Here is a 17719-nt window from a genome sequence, read left to right on the forward strand (position 1 = left end):
CAGTCGCCCACGGGCTGCCTGAGAGAGAGGAACTCCGCCGAGTGTCCCTCTCAAATTGCGCCATTTTTTACCGAGTTTCCCGCAGTGTTTTGGCCTTCAAAACTTTGTTATGGCACCTACCTGTGAACTATCAAGTGAAATCATATCCCAGATCATTGCTCTAAAGGAGGCAGGCCACCAGACAAAGGAAATGAGTGAATTGGCTGGTGTGGCACGATCGACAGTGCGTCGTTGGTGTGCGCGGTTTCGGGAGGAAAACAGTGGTGAAGTTCCCACAAAGAAACCAAGGTCTGGTAGGCCTAGGAAAACTTCCCCAAGGTCTGTTAATGTTTTAAAACGTGCAGTGGAGTTTAATCCTCGTGTGAGTGCAAGGAAAATTAAGGAGAGCAACCCGGAAGTGTTTGGTGAGGTGTCAGTGAGAACAGTGTCTCGTAGGGTGCATGAGCTTGGTTACACAAGTCACAGGCCTGTGAAAAAGCCTCTTCTTTCTAGCAGCCAGAGAATTCGTAGGCTTGCCTTTGCTAATAAATATCTAAATTGGGGTGAGGAGCAATGGTTGTCAGTGTTGTGGTCTGATGAGGCAACGTTTAGTGTTACCTGTAACAGAGGAGCACGTGTGTATCAACGCAAAGGTAGTGACCCACTTGACCCACGGTATGTAGAAAGCACAGTTAAACATCCTGATTCACTCATGGTATGGGGTTGTTTCTCAGGGAAGGGTTTGGGGAAGCTTGTTGTACTTCCCAAGAACCTCAGAGTGAATCAGGATGTTTACCTGGAGCTTCTGTGTGATCATTTACCAGACTCCTTCGAGCTAACAGGTCTACGAGTGTTTCAGCAGGACGGTGCACCTGCTCACAAGGCCAAATCAGTCACCAATTGGCTTCGTGACTGCGAGGTATCATTCATGACAGACTGGCCAGGAAATAGCCCAGACCTCAACCCGATTGAAAACCTCTGGTACCTGGTAAAGAAGAGTCTCCAAGGGAAGGACGTGAGCTCTCTGCCTAAGCTGGAAGCCGCCATTCATGACTCCTGGGACAAAATACCCCTCCAGCACCTCAGGAGCCTCGCCCTTTCACTTCCAAGACGTCTCAGGTCCGTGAAGAAATGTAAAGGCTACCCTACGAAGCACTAAAGGTAAATAAAATGCATTATTTATATGTTTTTTCAATGTTGAAAGGTTTGTTTCTCAGGAGGGATGCAGGGCGCTCCATACTTCTGACGAGCACTGTACATCCCCCTAGTATGCGCTTATATGGGCGGCAGAGGACGTCACATACTAGGAGTTCGCGTTCTGTGAATACATAAACATACGGGAAAAATTACATATGGGCAGCACCCCCCTTCATGGGCAACCCTTGAGACGCCTTTCAGACTAAGTATTGTACTATACAGGGAAACTGCCTAAGACATATTACCTAAGATAAGGTAAACCAACAAGATTATGGCTTTACAAGGTAAATCACCAATGATATGGCTTAATTAAACCAACAACAATATGGCTGCTCACCTTTACCTGTTATCGCTTCTTGGGGGGGCAAAGTCGCGTACTCGGGGTAACCCCGGATTTGTGCCACTCTTCGCTGCCTGTCTCGCTTACAAGGAGTTCAGTTCGCGTACTAATAAAAAATACACTAAAATAAAAAAATAGGTCCTTGCGTACAAGGGGGATCGCGTACTGTGGGGATGTACTGTATATATACCTGTATATATTGTTTCGTTTCATTTCGTTTTTAAAGGCTCCAACATGCTTGCATGTGTCGGCCTTGGTCACCTAATGGCGGCTCTCCACGCTGCACGATCCATTGCAGCCTCCCTGTTCAGTCCCTTAACCCTGAGGTCACACTTAATGACCTCGTCCCATGTCTTTCTTGGTCTACCCCTCATAACCCCACCCCCAATATTAACAGTTCTCACCTTCCTCACCCAGTTATCATCCCCCATCCTCTCCACATGTCCAAACCATCTCAATCTATCTCTCCTCATCACAACACCAATACACTCCAATCCCATCCTACCTCTCAACTCTTCCATCGTAAACCCAGCCCCTCCAGGCCTTGGACGCAGGGACGCACTGGACATCCACCTAATCATTATCATTGCTGTATGTCTGAGCCGGCGAATATCTTCCTCCTTCACTGCCCAGGTCTCACTACTATACAGCATTACACTCCTAACACATGCTGCATACAAAGACCCCTTAGCAGGTAAAAAGAGTCCTCTCAATGTCAGGAGAGGCAAGAGCTCCCTGAACTTCTTCCAGCCACTTCTCACCCTAACCACAGAGCTAGCTCCAGCCCCACCTCCAGCACACAACATGTCTCCCAAGTAACAAAACTCTTCCACACACTCAAGAGATTCACCAGCAAGTTCCATCCTTTCATGTCTGACAATCTCCACCTGCTCACCCCGACACGCTGTACACATAAAATCAGCATTATCTCGCAGTCTACCTCTGATACCACTACATCTCTTATGCACCCATTTATCACAAACACCGCACAAGATGGAATTACTTCCTACGCCCTTGTGGCATACTGCACATGGCCACTCTCCCTCGTCTTTGACAGTACCGCCACCAACCCTAGATATCATCACTTGTGATTTATCTGCATTTACCCTTAAACCTTTGTGCCCCATACCGTCTCTCCACTTCCTAAACCTTTCCTTCACCTCCCTTTCATTCTCTACAATCAACACCAAATCATCAGCATACAACAACTCCCACGGGAGTCTGATTCTAAAGTCACGTGAAAGGGCTTCAAGTACCATGATAAACAACATGGGACTCAAGACTGACCCCTGATGCACACCAACATTCACGGAAAACTCATCACTCAAATCTCCATTCACTCTTACCTGGGTGCGAGCACCCACATACATAGCCATAACCACCCTAACCAGCCACTCCTCCAAGCCAAGCTTTCTCATTGCCCACTTCACCACGTCTCTAGGGACTCTGTTAAAGGCCTTTTCCAAATCAATAAAAACAAAATAAAGATCCCTTCTCCTACCAATATTTTTTTCCTGAAGCTGTCGAACAATGAATATAGCATCAGTGGTCCCCCTGCCTGGCATAAACCCAAACTGCATCTCATCAATATTCACTCTTTCTGTAATCATACCTTCTAAAACTCTCTCCATTACCTTCATTATCTGATCTAAAAGCTTTATACCTCTGTAATTTCCTCTGATCAGCTAGTCAGGTCAGGTGCGGGTAAGGGGATGGGTCTGTTATGATGTGGCAGGGGTAAACTAGTTCTGCTGTCGGGCCCTGCTGTGGATGTCACTGATTGCATTGCGCAGTTGACCCTTGTGCGGTGTGGTGCGGTGAGGATCTGTCCGTTCTCCCCTTTGGGGCTAAGATGCGAATGAATGTGTTTGAATGGATGAGTAAATGGGGAGTGTGTCATCCTGTCTCGGCTACCTCCCTTTCCTTGGGGGAAGCAGCCTAGGTATATAGATAGATAGATAGAATTTCCTCTTTCCAGGGCATCACCTTTCCCTTTATACACATTTACAATTACACTCTTCAGCCAATCATCTGGGACAACACACTCATAAAAAATCCTATTTATCTGGTCAGTGACTAACCTCGTCCCTATATCTCCTGAGGCCTTCAACATTTCGGCAGTCAACCCAGACACACCTGCAGCCTTCCCCACCTTCATCCTGCCTATTGCCTCACTCACAGTAGCAGCATCAATCAAAGGCCAAGGGCCAGACACTGGATCTGCTGGCTCCAAACCTTCCGAGGCCCAGTCAAACTCCTCATTCAACAACCGGTTATAATGCTCTCTCCACGCATCTTTAGTATCCTCTCTGTTCACCACTACCCTTCCTTCATCATTCTTCACACACTGCTCACCTATAATATCCCGATTATCCCTCTTCACCTGACCTGCCACCCTAAATATCATATTTTTCCTTTCCCCGTGATTTAGGTTATTAAGTAATAGTCTCTGTGATTCAGACTTTGCCCTGTATACCTCTCTTCTAGCCCTCCGCTTGGCAGCCAAATATTCCTCTTTGCTACCACCGTTCTTCCATTCCCGGAAAAGCCGTCTTTTCTCCTTAACTGCAGCTTTTACACCCTCATCCCACCACCATGTTACTTTATGTCTTGTCCAATCACATGTTACATCAGTAACTCTCAAGAAATTGTTCTTTAGGGCTCTGTACTGTTCATTAACGCCTCTGTCTACAGCTCCCTGTTCAGCCACCATTCTCCTCAACTCGCTATAGAAGGCATCCCTTACTACCTGGTTTTTCAGCTTCCATATTTTCCTCCTAGGTACATAAGTCCTCTTTTTCATCACTTGTTCTTTAAGCACCATATCACAAATCAACAGTTTGTGCTGCTGCACACACTCCTCACTTCCTATAACTTTAACATCCCTCACTAACCTCCTAGATATATATATATATATACAGTAACATACATATACAGTAATCTCTCAGTTTTCTGGTGTGACTCAGTCAGCCCGACACTGGAAATTGCATTGGTACCCCCAATCAGCTATCCATTTGGCATTGAACCGGATAGTGTGCCACTAACCTAAGCTATGTGTCTCAACCCTCTATCCTAAAAACTTTCTGACAGTATTGCCCATGGGTAAAAGATTAAAATCAATCTTAAAATACAGCACAGCATTGATACAGTACATTCATTCATTCATTCATTGCCAGACGCCATGTATCCCAAACGGGGTGGCCAAGGCTGAGAGTTAATTGCTTTACAGGGAGGGGCACTAATCCTTCACCAACCCCACTTGACACGTAGGGAGAACGTTATGCCAACAGCATCTGGTGTTCCCAGGCAGTCACCCATCCAAGTACTAACCAGACCCAACGTTGCTTAACTTCGCTGATCGGACGGGAAGCGGTGTACTCAACGTGGTATGGCCAGTACATATAGTACAGTAATACAGTTCACAATACAGTAAAATCATACTGTAATCATACTGTACTCACCTAGTGTTGGCATCGATGGAAGGTAGAGTATTACTGTACACTATGTAGTACAGTGCACTTAATCCCATATTTTCTAGTAGTGAATGGGTCCCATGCTCCCATGTTGGTCACAAATGCACAGTGCACTGATACGTCCTCACTATACGGCATCCACGGGAGAGAAAGAGTGATTGACAGTAGGCTTATCATGTGGCGTGGGCCGCTCCCAGAATGCATTGTGATTGGCTGGCTTGTTGTGGGGTCTGCCACTATGCTGATTGGATCCCATGTATGAGCTGCGTGATATACATCACCACTGAAAAATTCATAGTACAGTACTGTACAGCCAATTCCTTTCCATTTCTGAGCCGGATATTGCCTGATTTCGACAGATGTTGTTTTAATAGAGCCAGGCAAAAAATGCCGGATATTGCGTTTGGCCGGATTTTATGTATGTATATATATATATATATATATATATATATGTGTGTGTGTATGTAAGGAAGAAAGAACCAAAGGCTAGGAGCCCGCTAACCGTTCCTTCCAAGAAAAAACAAAAACTTCAGCAGAGAGCCAAATTCAAGATCCTTTCATTTCAAGATGCTCGGACACACTGCGTTTGAAAGATTGGAGATCATAGGAAATGGGAAATACGGACAGAGGGAGATAGTTCTAGAGTTGACCTGTTGGATAAATGAATAACTGGGAGTTGCAGTTAACTCTTGCATTAGAGAGTTGGACAGAAAAGGGATGAGAGTTTGTTGCGAGATGGGTGCTATGCGCCCATTTTAGTGGTGGAGGGATGCAAGCAGACAGTTCAGAGGAGCAGTGACTATTGAAGTAACAATAGAAAAGAGATAAAGATGCAACAGTATGGCAAAGAGATGGAGGTTGAAGGGAGCCAGTAAGAGGAGGAGAGTTAATGAGATGAAAAGCCTTTGACTCCACCCTATTGAAAAGAGCTGTATGTGGGAAGCCTCCCCACACGAGAGTTGCACCATACCCAGTGGTGAATAAAACTCATGTATAAAGTCAACAACTGTGCAGGGGTAAAGAAGGTATAGAGTCGGCTTAGCACACCTAATCTCTTGTAGGCAGTTTTTACAAAAGCTGTAATATGATCTTTCCAAGATAAATCCCGAGAGAATGAAACCCCAAGTATGTTTAAGGTGATGCAGGTTTGAGCTGGATATTATTAAACATTAGTGGGTATGGTACTCCTGTGGACGATTTTGTCAGGTTGATGGGTGTAAGAACTGAGTCTTTAGTACATTAAAAACAACAGGATTTCTTTTACTGCAGTCAGAAATATGAGCCAAGTCAGACATTAGGTGTGCTTAACCTCATCCCATGTTTGTTGAAGTAACTGCTGAGATGGACATTTCAGGAACCGAATGGAAAGGTGAAGAGTGGAATCATCAGCATATGTGTGGATAGGGTTAGATGTACAGCTTAGAAGGTCATTGATGAGTAAATGGAAGAGAGTTGGTGATAGGACAGAGCCCTGAGGAGCACCACTATTGATAGATAGATCTAGGAGAAGCATGGTGGCTGTCTACAACAGCAACTATAGAACGACCAGAAAGGAAGCTGTAGATGAAGGCACGGATAGGAGGATAGAAACCGTAAGAGGGTAGTTTGGAAATTTAAGATATATGCCAGACTCGATCGAAAGCCTTTGAGATGTCAAGTTCAGTGGCAAAGCTTTAGCCAGAGTCCCGAAAGGAGGATGACCAGGAGTCTGAATGGTAGGTGAGAAGGTCACCAGTGGAGCGTCCCTGACAGAATCCATGCTGACGATCAGAAAGAAAGTTGTGATAGGAAAGATGCTTTAAAATTTTTCTGTTTCAGGCCTATATGCCTTTTTAGTACTAAGACCAGTGATGGCAAAAAATACATCAGTTGAAGAAATTCTAATATCAACCATGAAGTCAGAGGGGGGATGTGATGGAGGAACAGCACTGGAATTATTTAAGGTGGAATTGGAGGAGAAAGTCTGAGCGAAGACATCTGCTTTATTGGTAGAAGAAATAGCTACAGACCCATCAGGGTAAATAACAGGAGGGATGGATGATGAGGTGAAGTTGTTAGAATGATTTTTGGCATGGTGCCAGGAGGAATGGGAGGAATTCGTGTTGGAGAGTTGAGAGCATTTAGTATGGATGAAATTATTTTTAGCAGAGCAAAGTGCAGACTTAGCATGGTTCTGGGCAGAAACATAAAAAAAAGATGTGATTCAAGGGTGGGTTGGCTCTGGTACCTTGTATAGGCCTTCTTCATGTTGTGGACAGCATTAGAACAAGTGTGATTATGTCTTTTTTTTTTTTTTTTTTTTTTTTTTTTTTTTTTTTTTTGCCTTAGTCAAAGGTTATGACAAAGGAATGTATGCTTCCATGCCTGAGAGAATAACCTCCTTAATGGCTGCCAAGGTAGGGCTAGAAAAGAGGTATACAGGGCAAAGTCTGAGTCACAAAGACTTTTACTTGATAACCTAAATCATGTGGAATGGAAGAATAGGATATTTAAGGTGGCAGATCAGGTGAAGAGGGATAATCTGGATTTTATAGGTGAGCTGTGTGTGATGAATGATGAAGGAATGGTAGTGGTGAACAGTGGGGATATTAAAGAGCGTGGAGAGAGCATTATAGCCAATTGTTGAATAAGGAGTTTGAATGGGACAGGGAAGGTTTGGAGCCAGCAGATCCAGTGTTTGGCCCTTGGCCATTGATTGACACTGCTGCTGTGAGTGAGGCAATAGGCAGGATGCAGGTGGGGAAGGCTGCGAATGTGTCTGGGTTGACTGCTGAAATGTTGAAGGCCTCAGGAGATACAGGAGTGAGGTTAGTCACTGACTTAATAAATATGATTATGTATGAGTGCTGTGAAGAGTATGTATGATGGTGCTAAGGCTGCAGTGCGTGTGAATGGTGAACTGAGTGAATTTTTCTCTTTGAAAGTTGGGTTGAAACAGGGATGTGTCATGTCTCCATGGTTGTTCAATCTGTACATGGATTGGGTAATAAAAGAGGTACAAGGTAGGGTAGTGGATGTTGGAGTGGCCCTGATGAGAGAGGGTAGTGTCTAGAAACTCCCTGTACTGTTGTTTGCAGATGATACTGTGTTGCTGAGTGAAGAGGAAGGGAAGCTGTAAGGCTTGGTGGATGAGTTTGGGAGAGTGTGTAAGAAACAGAATCTAAAGGTGAATGTAGGGAAGAGTAAAGTGATGGTCTTTGAGAGAGGTGAAGTCAGTGAATGTACAGCGAGGTTGGATGGTGAGGAATTGGAAAATGTGAGTACGTTCAAGTACTTGGGTAGTGTGATGAGTAAGGTTGGAGGTTTGGAGGGTGAAGTGCTTGAAAGGGTACAGCAGGGATGAAAGGTTGCTGGTTCCTTGAAAGCAGTGATAAGAAACAGGGAAGTGAGCATGGAAGTGAAAAAGTTACTATATGACAGTATTGTGATACCAACTGTAACGTATGGAAGTGAAGCTTGGAAGTTGTTGGAAGGACACAAGTCAAGAGTGAGAGCAGTGGAAATGAGTTATTTAAGAGGAGCCTGTGGAGTCACATGGAGAGATAGGCTGACAAATGAGGATATAAAGGAGCATTGTGGTGTGGATGTGGATGTGATAGGAAGCGTTAGGAGGAATACACTGAGGTGGTTTGGCCATGTGGAGAGGATGGAGGGTGAAAGACTGACGAAGAGAGTGTATTTGAGTGAGGTGGAGGGGGGGAGAGGGAGGGGGAGGCCGAGGATGAGATGGATGGATGGGGTGGAGAGGTATATGAGAGAGGGGGGTGTGAGTTGGGATCAGGGCAGTGAAATGGTGGGGGACAGGGCGACGTGGAGGCGATTTGTTTGTGGCCACCCCAAACGGGATTAAGGCTTCTGGCAATAGATAGATAGAGATAGATATATGAGTGTGTTGTCCCTGATGATTGGCTGAAGAGTGTATTTGTAAATGTGTACAAGGGAAGGGTGATGCTCTGGAAAGAGCAAATTATAGTGGTAGAAAGCTTTTAGATCAGATTATGAAGGTAGTGGAGAGAGTTCTAGAAGGTATGATTAGAGAAGGAGTGATTATTGATGAGATGCAGTTTGGGTTTATGCCAGGCAGGGGGACCACTTATGCCATATTCATTGTTCGACAGCTTCAGGAAAATTATATAGAAAAGAAAAGGGAACTGTACTTTGTTTTTGTTGATATGGAGAAGGCCTTTAACAGTGTCCCTATAGAGGTGGTGAAGTGGGTAATGAGAAAGCTTGGATGGAGGAGTGGCTGGTCAGGGTGGCTATGGCCATGTATGTGGGTGCTCACACCCAGGTAAGAGTGAATGGAGGTTTGAGTGATGAGTTTCCCGTGAATGTTGGTGTTCATGAGGGGTCAGTTTTGAGTCCCCTGTTGTTTATCTTGGTGCTTGAAGCCCTGTCATGTGACTTCAGAAAAGGTCTCCCATGGGAGATGTTGTATACTGATAATTTGGTGTTGACTGCAGAAAATGAAAGGGAGGCAGAGGAAAGATTTAGAAAGTGGAGAGATGATATGGGGGACAAAGGCTTAAGAGTAAATGCAGATTAAACAGAAGTGATGATATCTAGGGCTGGTGGCGGCACTCTCAAAGTTGAGGGAGAGTAGCCATGTGCAATGTGCCACAAGGGCCTGGGAAGTAATTCCATCTTGTGCAGTGTTAGTGATAAGTGGGTTCATAAGAGATGTAGTGGTATTAGAGGTAGACTGCGAGATAATGCTGATTTTATGTGTGGGGCGTGTTGGGGAGAGCAGATGGACATTGTCAGGCATGAGAGGACTCAACTTGGCTAGCGTTAGTAGTGATTGGAAGAAGTTCAGGGAGCTGTTGCCTTTCTTGACATTGAGAGGGCTCTCCATACGTGATAAAAGATCTTTGTATGCAACATGTGTTAGGAGTATAATATTGTATGGTAGTGAGACCTGGGCAGTAAAGGAAGAGGATATTCGCATGTTCAGGCACACAGAAATGACAATGATTGGGTGGATGTGCAGTGCATCCCTGCATGCAAGGCTTGGGGGCTGGGTTTATGATGGAAGAGTTGAGAGGTAGGATGGGACTGAAGTGTATTGGTGTTGTGATGAGGAGAGATAGATTGAAGTGGTTTGGGCATGTGGAGAGGATGGGGGATGATAATTGGGTGCAGAAAGTGAGAAGTTTTAATATTGGGGATGGGGTTGCATGGGGTAGACTGAAATAGACATGGGATGAGGTCATTAATTGTGACCTCAGTGTTAAGGGACTGAACAGGGAGACTGCCATAGATCGAGCAGCATGGGAAGCTGCTATTAGGTGACCAAGGCCGATGCATGTAAATGTGTTGGAGTCTTAAAAAACGAAATGAAAACAATACAAAATGACATTCACATGGCACACTCAGATGGCTCCTGGTCATGGAAACAATAATCATTCCTGGGAAAATCAAAGAAGTTCTGCCTGAGGGCCTCCTAATCAGCGGCTCCAAAGTGCCACAACCGATGTTTCTTCGGAGGGTCCACAGACCGTACTGGAGTGATGTGACAGGTTATGGTAATGAGGTTGTGATCGGATGAGCCCAATGAAATGGAGAGGTTAAGAGCATAAGCAGAAAGATTAGTTGTAAGGAAGAGGCCAAGTACAGTACATCCCCACAGTACGCAAGTTCTGAGTACGCGATCCCCCTTGTACGCGAGGACCAATTTTTTTATTTTTATAAGCAATGTTGGGTCTGGTTATTACTTGGATGGGTGACCGAACACCAGATGCTGTTGGCATCCCTACGTGTCAAGTGGGGTTGGTGGAGGATTAGTTCCCCTCCCTGTAAAACAATTAACTCTAAGCCCTCGGCCACCCCGTTTGGGATACATGGCGTCTGGCAATGGATAGATGGATGGATTTTGGTGTATTTTTTATTAGTACGCGAACTGAGCTCCTTGTAAGCGAGATGGGCAGGGAAGAGTGGCCCAAATCCGGGGTTACCCCAAGTACACGACATTGCCCCTCCAAGAAGCAAGAACAGGTAAAGGTCTATCTATCTATCTATCTATTGCCAGATGCCATAATCCTGTAAGGGGTGGCCATTTGACTTTGAGTTATTGGTTTTATGGGGAGGGGCACTAACCCTCCACCAACCCACTTGTTGACACGTAGGGAGCATGTATGGGTTGGTTATATGGTTACCACCCAACGTTATAAATGGTTTCTTGGCTTACAGGAAACCATTTGGCTTGTTACTCAATATAAAGCCACCTGTAAAGGAAAGAAGAGCAATAAGAAGTGACAGGAAAGATGGGAGATATAGGAAGAGAGGAGGGCAGACACAGAAAAAGAATGATGAAGGCTTAGGAAGAAGTAGGCAGCACTACATCAAGTGAGTGGATGGTGGTCGCCACCACCTACCACCAATGATTTACCTAGTAAAGCCATGATCTTGTAGGTTTACTTTATCTTAGGTAATATGTCTTAGACAGCTTCCCTGTATAGCACAATACTTGGGTCTGAATGGCGTCTCATGGGTTGCCCATGAAGGGGAGGTGCCGCCCATGTGTAATTTTTCCCATAAGTTTATGTATTCTTAGTGCGCGAATTCCCAGTACACGACATCCTCTGCCGCCCATATAGGCACGTACTAGGGGGATGTACTATATGTTGGAACTCTCTCCAAGGTGGTCAAGGATAGAGGTAGGATGCTGTATAAGCTGCAGTAGGTCATTAAGAATAGAAAAGTTGTAAATTTGTTCACCAGGTTGATCAGTAAAAGGAGGGGAGAGCCAAAGGTGGTGGTGAACACTGAAGTCTCCTAGAATGGAGATTTCAGAGGAAGGAGAAATGGATAGGATGTGTTCCATTGTAGAAGTACAATAGTCGACGAATTTTTCGTAGTCAGTAGAATTAGGGGATAAGTAAACAGCACATATATATATCCATCCATCCATCATCCAATCCTGCATTGCCCCATGAGGAGCGTAGGAGCCTGGAGCTAGGCTGTTGGTCCCGACATTTAAGATGAGAGTGACCAGCCTCACTCATCCCTGAGTGGCATTACAGGAGCAAACAACCACATATATACTGTATATATATATATATATATATATATATATATATATGTATATATATTATATATATTATATATATATATATATATATATATATGTATATAAATAATTTGGTTTTACGCCAGGTATCCCCGAAGGGCTAAGACGTTGCCCCTGGGTAGAGGACTTTGAACTGGAGCGTGTAGCATTTTATGACCGGATGCCTTTCCTGATGTCTACCAATGTCCCTCGGGTGGATTCGATCCTCCGACCCTTCGGTCAGAGCGGAGCGCTCTAACCCACTGAGCCACGGCTGCTACATACTGTATAAATATATATATATATATATATATACACACAGTGGAACCTCGGTCCTCGAACGTCTCACATGTCGAACAAATCTGACCTCGACCAAATAATTCAAGAAATTTTTGCTCCAGAGGTCGACCAAAATATCGGACCTCGACCAACCTGAACGTAGCCAAACGAAGGGAAGTTGGCCGACCGACAGTCACGCGTCCACCTTTGTTGTTCGTCAACGTGGTTGTCCTGCTGTGCTTCACATTTTTCTTGATTCAGTGCAGTATTAGCCCCTAATAATGGCTCCAAAGAAAGCAAGTTCATCCAGTATGGCTACTGGCAGTGAAAAGAGGAAAGTAGAGCGGAAAATAATTGAAGAAGTGGAAAAATTATTGCTTATCTTCATCAATGAGAAACAGTTAGCAGGAGACAGTGTTAGTGAATATATAATTTGTGAAAAGGCAAGAGAAATATACAGTCACCTCATACTGGTACCAGTGCTGAAACTTAAATAGGTAAGCATCTGGGGTCTTGGAACGAATTAAAATGATTTACATTATTTCTTATGGAGAAAATTAGTTCGGTCCTCGACCAATTCTGTCCTGGAACAGCCTTCCAGAACGGATTGTGTTCGAGGACCGAGGTTCTACTGTATATATGTGTATATATATATTCTGTTTAGGCATTTAAATAGGATTTTAGGGGTCAAACACCAGCTCACACAAATACACAAATTTTGAGATCAAATGTTTTTGTGTGTTTAGTAATTGTCTTGACAATTTTCACAGAAGCATATCAATTTACTGTAGCTGTGTAGAGACCATCATGCATTCCCATGGGGATGTTTGCATTTTTTTTTTCCCAAATTGAGAGGAATGATTTTAATTTTTTATGTATACACTTTTTTTTTCTAGCCAAGCGATGTTACAGGGTACTGTGTTGATATTCTTGTACTTTGATGATAAAATTAATGTTTTATCACAGACAGTAGTTCACCTAGTATTTCATCTCTCCTACTCTGTACTTTCCTTTTCTGGCTAATACTTCACAGCTAAGAGAGGCCTTGTAATTTCTCTTGCCACAGATGATTCTCTTTGATATGATGTGTTAGGGAGGAGAGTGATAGACAACCTAAATATGAGGTAGATGCAGTGGAATAATTGGCCAACTTTTAACCCTGAATGCACCTTGCTATCAGATGAGCTATGACCCTGATGACTGGGATGATGATTGGGACGATGAGGATTCAGAGCCAGGAGGGTCCAGCTACCTCAATGGAGCAGGCAACTTTGGCCTTTCTGGTGCCAATAGATCAGCCAAACCACCTGGAAGCAGTGTTAGTGATGTCAGCAATGCAGGTCAGACTTCTCATTTGTGTAGTTTTAACTGCAACTTGGCTTCTAGATGAATGTGAATACTCAGATCATCATCCTTGTATATCCTCGCCTATAAGTCATTTCCCTACCTTCTCGTATTACTTACAGACTGATGTATATCTTACTGATAGATAACATCCCACATTTATGCACTGCACCATCATACTTTGTATAAACAAATATTGTTCATCAGGCCTTACACTTTGCAAGGCTTTTCTTTGATGACAGTACCACATACTGGTACACTTAAAATCAAGAATCACTCCTCATTGAGCAAACTTTTAAGAAAAATATGTACTTTTCCTAGATAACAGTACCATATATTTAAACCAAATCACTTGTCAGTGGATGAACTGTTATGATAAATTTGAGTTACTGTAAAATTGAAAACTGATATGCAGTTATTCCATTCAGAATTGCTCCAGTACCATTATGGAACAGTGATATAAACTGTAAAAAATAAATAAATAAATAAATACAGTGTTAGAGTAACATAAGAAGTAATGTGCACTTAATCATTTTGACTTTGCTCCTTTTCCATTATGATATGTGCTGACTTAATTTTCTATAGAATGGTTTCTGCATCAAAGCTATGGTCCATCTAAATGTATAAAGGATACTGGTATTATACAGTAGCACATAGATCATTATTTTTTATATCACTACGTACATTCTGTTTCCATATCATTTGCTTAATACAAGGGATTTTTTGCAAAGAGATAGTTTTGAAACATACAGCCATGTTGAACTCACGATTTGTTCGCTGTATGTTTCCACTGTAAATCTTTTATCCTGTCTGCTCATCGAGAGATCAGTAACCCAAAGCCTTCCCTGTCCATATCATTTGAGTATAATCCTTCAGGTGTTAACTATGCATTCCCTGTTTTTTTACATCTAGATAGAAATCTAGTTCGTAGCTAGTTTTTTTTTTCATTTATGCACCTTGTTTCTTCTTCATTCATTCGATACAGTTAAACTCAGCACTCAGTCACATTTCACTTTTAGTGATGTTCTTATAGTAAAACTCATTAGATGAGACATCATTATAAAATCCAAGAAATGATTGGGGATTTTTTCCATCATGTGAAGTGCTTCCAGGGGTCAGGTCGATTGGTCTACAACATAAACATTTAGGACCAAGGTAACATAGCCATGGGCCCCCTACATCTCAAAGAGGTGAAATTGGGATTGGCTATTTCTATCACCATTAACTGTAACAGACTTTGTCCTTTATTAATCACATGAAACTCACTGGACTTAGTCTGAGATGAAAATAGCAGGGAATAAGCAGCACTTAATTAGCTATAACGTGTTTGATTTCACAAATTTCTCAGTCTTCACTTACTTGAGTCCCAAGACACCCCTTTTTATTCATGTGATCGTCTGATGATTTTATTCAGCTTATGATAGACTCTTAGAACATGAGTGGTTAGATATAAAGTTAAGGAACCCTTTCAGTATCTGAGGTCTTTCTTTAGCTAATAAAATCATCTGGTAACAATAAGAATTGGTTAAAAAGGATGTCATCTGAATTCAAGGGGATTTATACATGCACTTAGCCCCCTGTTTCCACATGGGAATGGTGAGCAGGAGCTGCTGCAGGCCTGGAAACTACAGATAAGGAATTAGTAGCGTATGATTTTTTTTTTTTTTTTTTTTTTTTTTTTTTTAAGTGTAGGACAGTGTCTGGGTTAACATTCCCCGTAGTGTTCGGAGGAAATTTTTTATCGTGTCTCATTTAAAGATCTGCCCTATAGTGGAACCTGCCAACCTTACCCTAATGTATTTACTCATATATACTTGACTGCAATCTCAGTGTGTCCACAAAATCTCTCATATTATAAAAGCTCATTCCTGTGAGTCTTTGGCATTAATCAGGCTGGGTCTTCCTCCAGGGACTAGTGTCAGTATGGTGAGGTTTTACTGTATATATTGTGTATGTTCTTCATACCTCACTCCCCAACACCCCTTTTTTTTAAGATCAAACTTAACTGGTATATCAGACTTAACTTTTCTTAGCTGCCTTAAATTTATTGCCTTTGCAGGGTTGTTTCTTAGTGTAATAAAATCATTATCCATCAGTTTGACATAGCTTTTCTTAACTGCATTAAATTTATTGCCTTTGCAGGGTTGTTTCATAGTGTAATTAAATCATTATCCATCAGTTTATTAATGAACCTTTTAATAGGCTACTTGAATTTTCATCTGTTTAGTTTCTTTGATTATGAAATAAATTCAGAACTTATGTGCAGTGCATCTTGCATATAATAAACCATAGATCAGGGGAAAAGAGTGACTTATAAGCGAGGAGATGTGGCATATGATACTAATTCATACTCTTTGTATTTCTTGTTCAGTCAAAATGTTATGCCTTGTTTGATGTAGTGAAACTTTATGTATGTTTTGTGTTGTGATTTGATTTTAAGGGCAAGTGTTATGTCCAGCAGATGGGACTTGTGGCACCGGGGCATGATAAGGTTTGGTAATGGGACCAGATTGTTATAGTAGCAATTTAGATGTTATTGAAGACTCATTAATATACTAATAACTGTCCCTGTATTAAACTCACCACCCAACTACTTCTTTTTATTGAGATTAATATTCTCTCTCTCTCTCTCTCTCTCTCTCTTTTTCATTGTAGGCAGAAACCTCACAGACATCTCACGATCTTATGATACCACCCAGTGGTTGTAGGTGGTGATAGGAAGAATAATTCCAGACAGAAGGCTGAGGGGAGGGTGCATTATTTCTTGTCTTCAATGAAAGTACCATAAATGGCATGTGAAACTTTCTTCAAGGTTGATATTGTCATTTTCTTAACAGCTTGAATAAAAGTCTTATCCTGTTTAGATTCTTCTTGCTGTTACCAGACAATTTTATTCAAGTTAGGAAAGGGCTTTCATATTGAAGGGGTTTATTTAGACTCTGTGTGACTCTTAATTGAAAAAAGGCTATCTTTGACTGAATATACTTGTCATGAGATGGCAAGAATAAAAAAAAAAAAAAAAAAATCCCTGTATTCAGAAGTGTCACTTGAAGCACATGCTTAATGGTTGCACTTTCTCATGGTAGTGTCTTTGTTTTCGTTTTCGTTTTTGAAGGCTCCAACTTGTTTTGCATGTGTTGACCTTTGTCACCTAATGGCAGCTCTCCATGCTGCTCAATCTCTGGCAGCCTCCTTATTAAGTCCCTTAACCCTGAGGTCTTTTTCGGTCTACCTCTCACTACCCTACCCCCAACATTAACACTTCTCACTTTCTGCACCCAAGTATCATCCTCCATCCACTCCACATGCCCAAACCATCTCAATCTTCCTCTGCTCATCACAACACCAATACACTCCAGTCCCATCCTACCTCAACTCTTACATTATAAACCTAGCCCCCCCAGGCCTTGCACTCAAGGATGCACTGCACATCCACCTAATCATTGCCATTTTTGTACGTTTCAGCCTGCAAATATCCTCTTCCTTTATTGCCTCGGTCTCATTACCATACAACATTACACTCCTAACACTTGCTGCATACAGATACCCCTTAGCACATAGGGAGAGCCCTGTTAATGTCAGGAAAGGTAACAGCTCTCGAACTTTTTCCAACCACTCCTCACTCTACCCACATCCAGCACATAACATGTCTCCCAAATAACAAAACTCTTCCACACGTTCAAGAGACCAATCAGCAAGTTCAAGCCTTTAACACATGACAACCTCCACCTGCTCTCCCTGACATGCCCCACACATAAAATCATCATTATCTCAAAGTCTGCCTCTAATACCACAACATCTCTTATGCACCCACATATCACAAGTACCGCACAAGATGGAATTACTTCCCACACCCTTGTGGCAAATTGCACATGGCCACTGTCCCTCTTCCACCACCAACCTGAGATATCATCACTTTTTTTTTTTTTAATCTGCATTTACTCTTAGGCTGCGTTCACACCAAGCGATTCGATTCGATTCAATTCATGGAGAATCATTTGATTCGATTCATTTCGAATCAGCGCCGTTCATACCGACAGAATCAAACTGTCCGAATCA

General features: G+C 42.7%; 1 protein-coding gene and 1 non-coding gene across 2 annotated transcripts in view; one reads left to right on the forward strand and one right to left on the reverse strand.

Annotated features, from left to right (window-relative positions):
• SH3PX1 (sorting nexin 33-like protein SH3PX1) overlaps window positions 1-17719 on the forward strand; it is a 323543-nt gene that overhangs the window by 76966 nt on the left and 228858 nt on the right. The window contains exon 4 of the mRNA XM_080282787.1: window positions 13497-13656. Coding sequence (XP_080138913.1) covers window positions 13497-13656 — 160 coding nt within the window. The remainder of the gene's footprint in view (window positions 1-13496; window positions 13657-17719) is intronic.
• LOC145413083 (5S ribosomal RNA) lies at window positions 4798-4916 on the reverse strand. Its single transcript, XR_013899691.1, has one exon. It is a non-coding gene; the product is annotated as a 5S ribosomal RNA (ribosomal RNA).

Source organism: Coenobita brevimanus, chromosome 94 (assembly GCF_032717465.1).
Source record: "Coenobita brevimanus isolate Jiangsu-jjx chromosome 94, ASM3271746v2, whole genome shotgun sequence".
Lineage (NCBI taxonomy): Eukaryota > Metazoa > Arthropoda > Malacostraca > Decapoda > Coenobitidae > Coenobita > Coenobita brevimanus.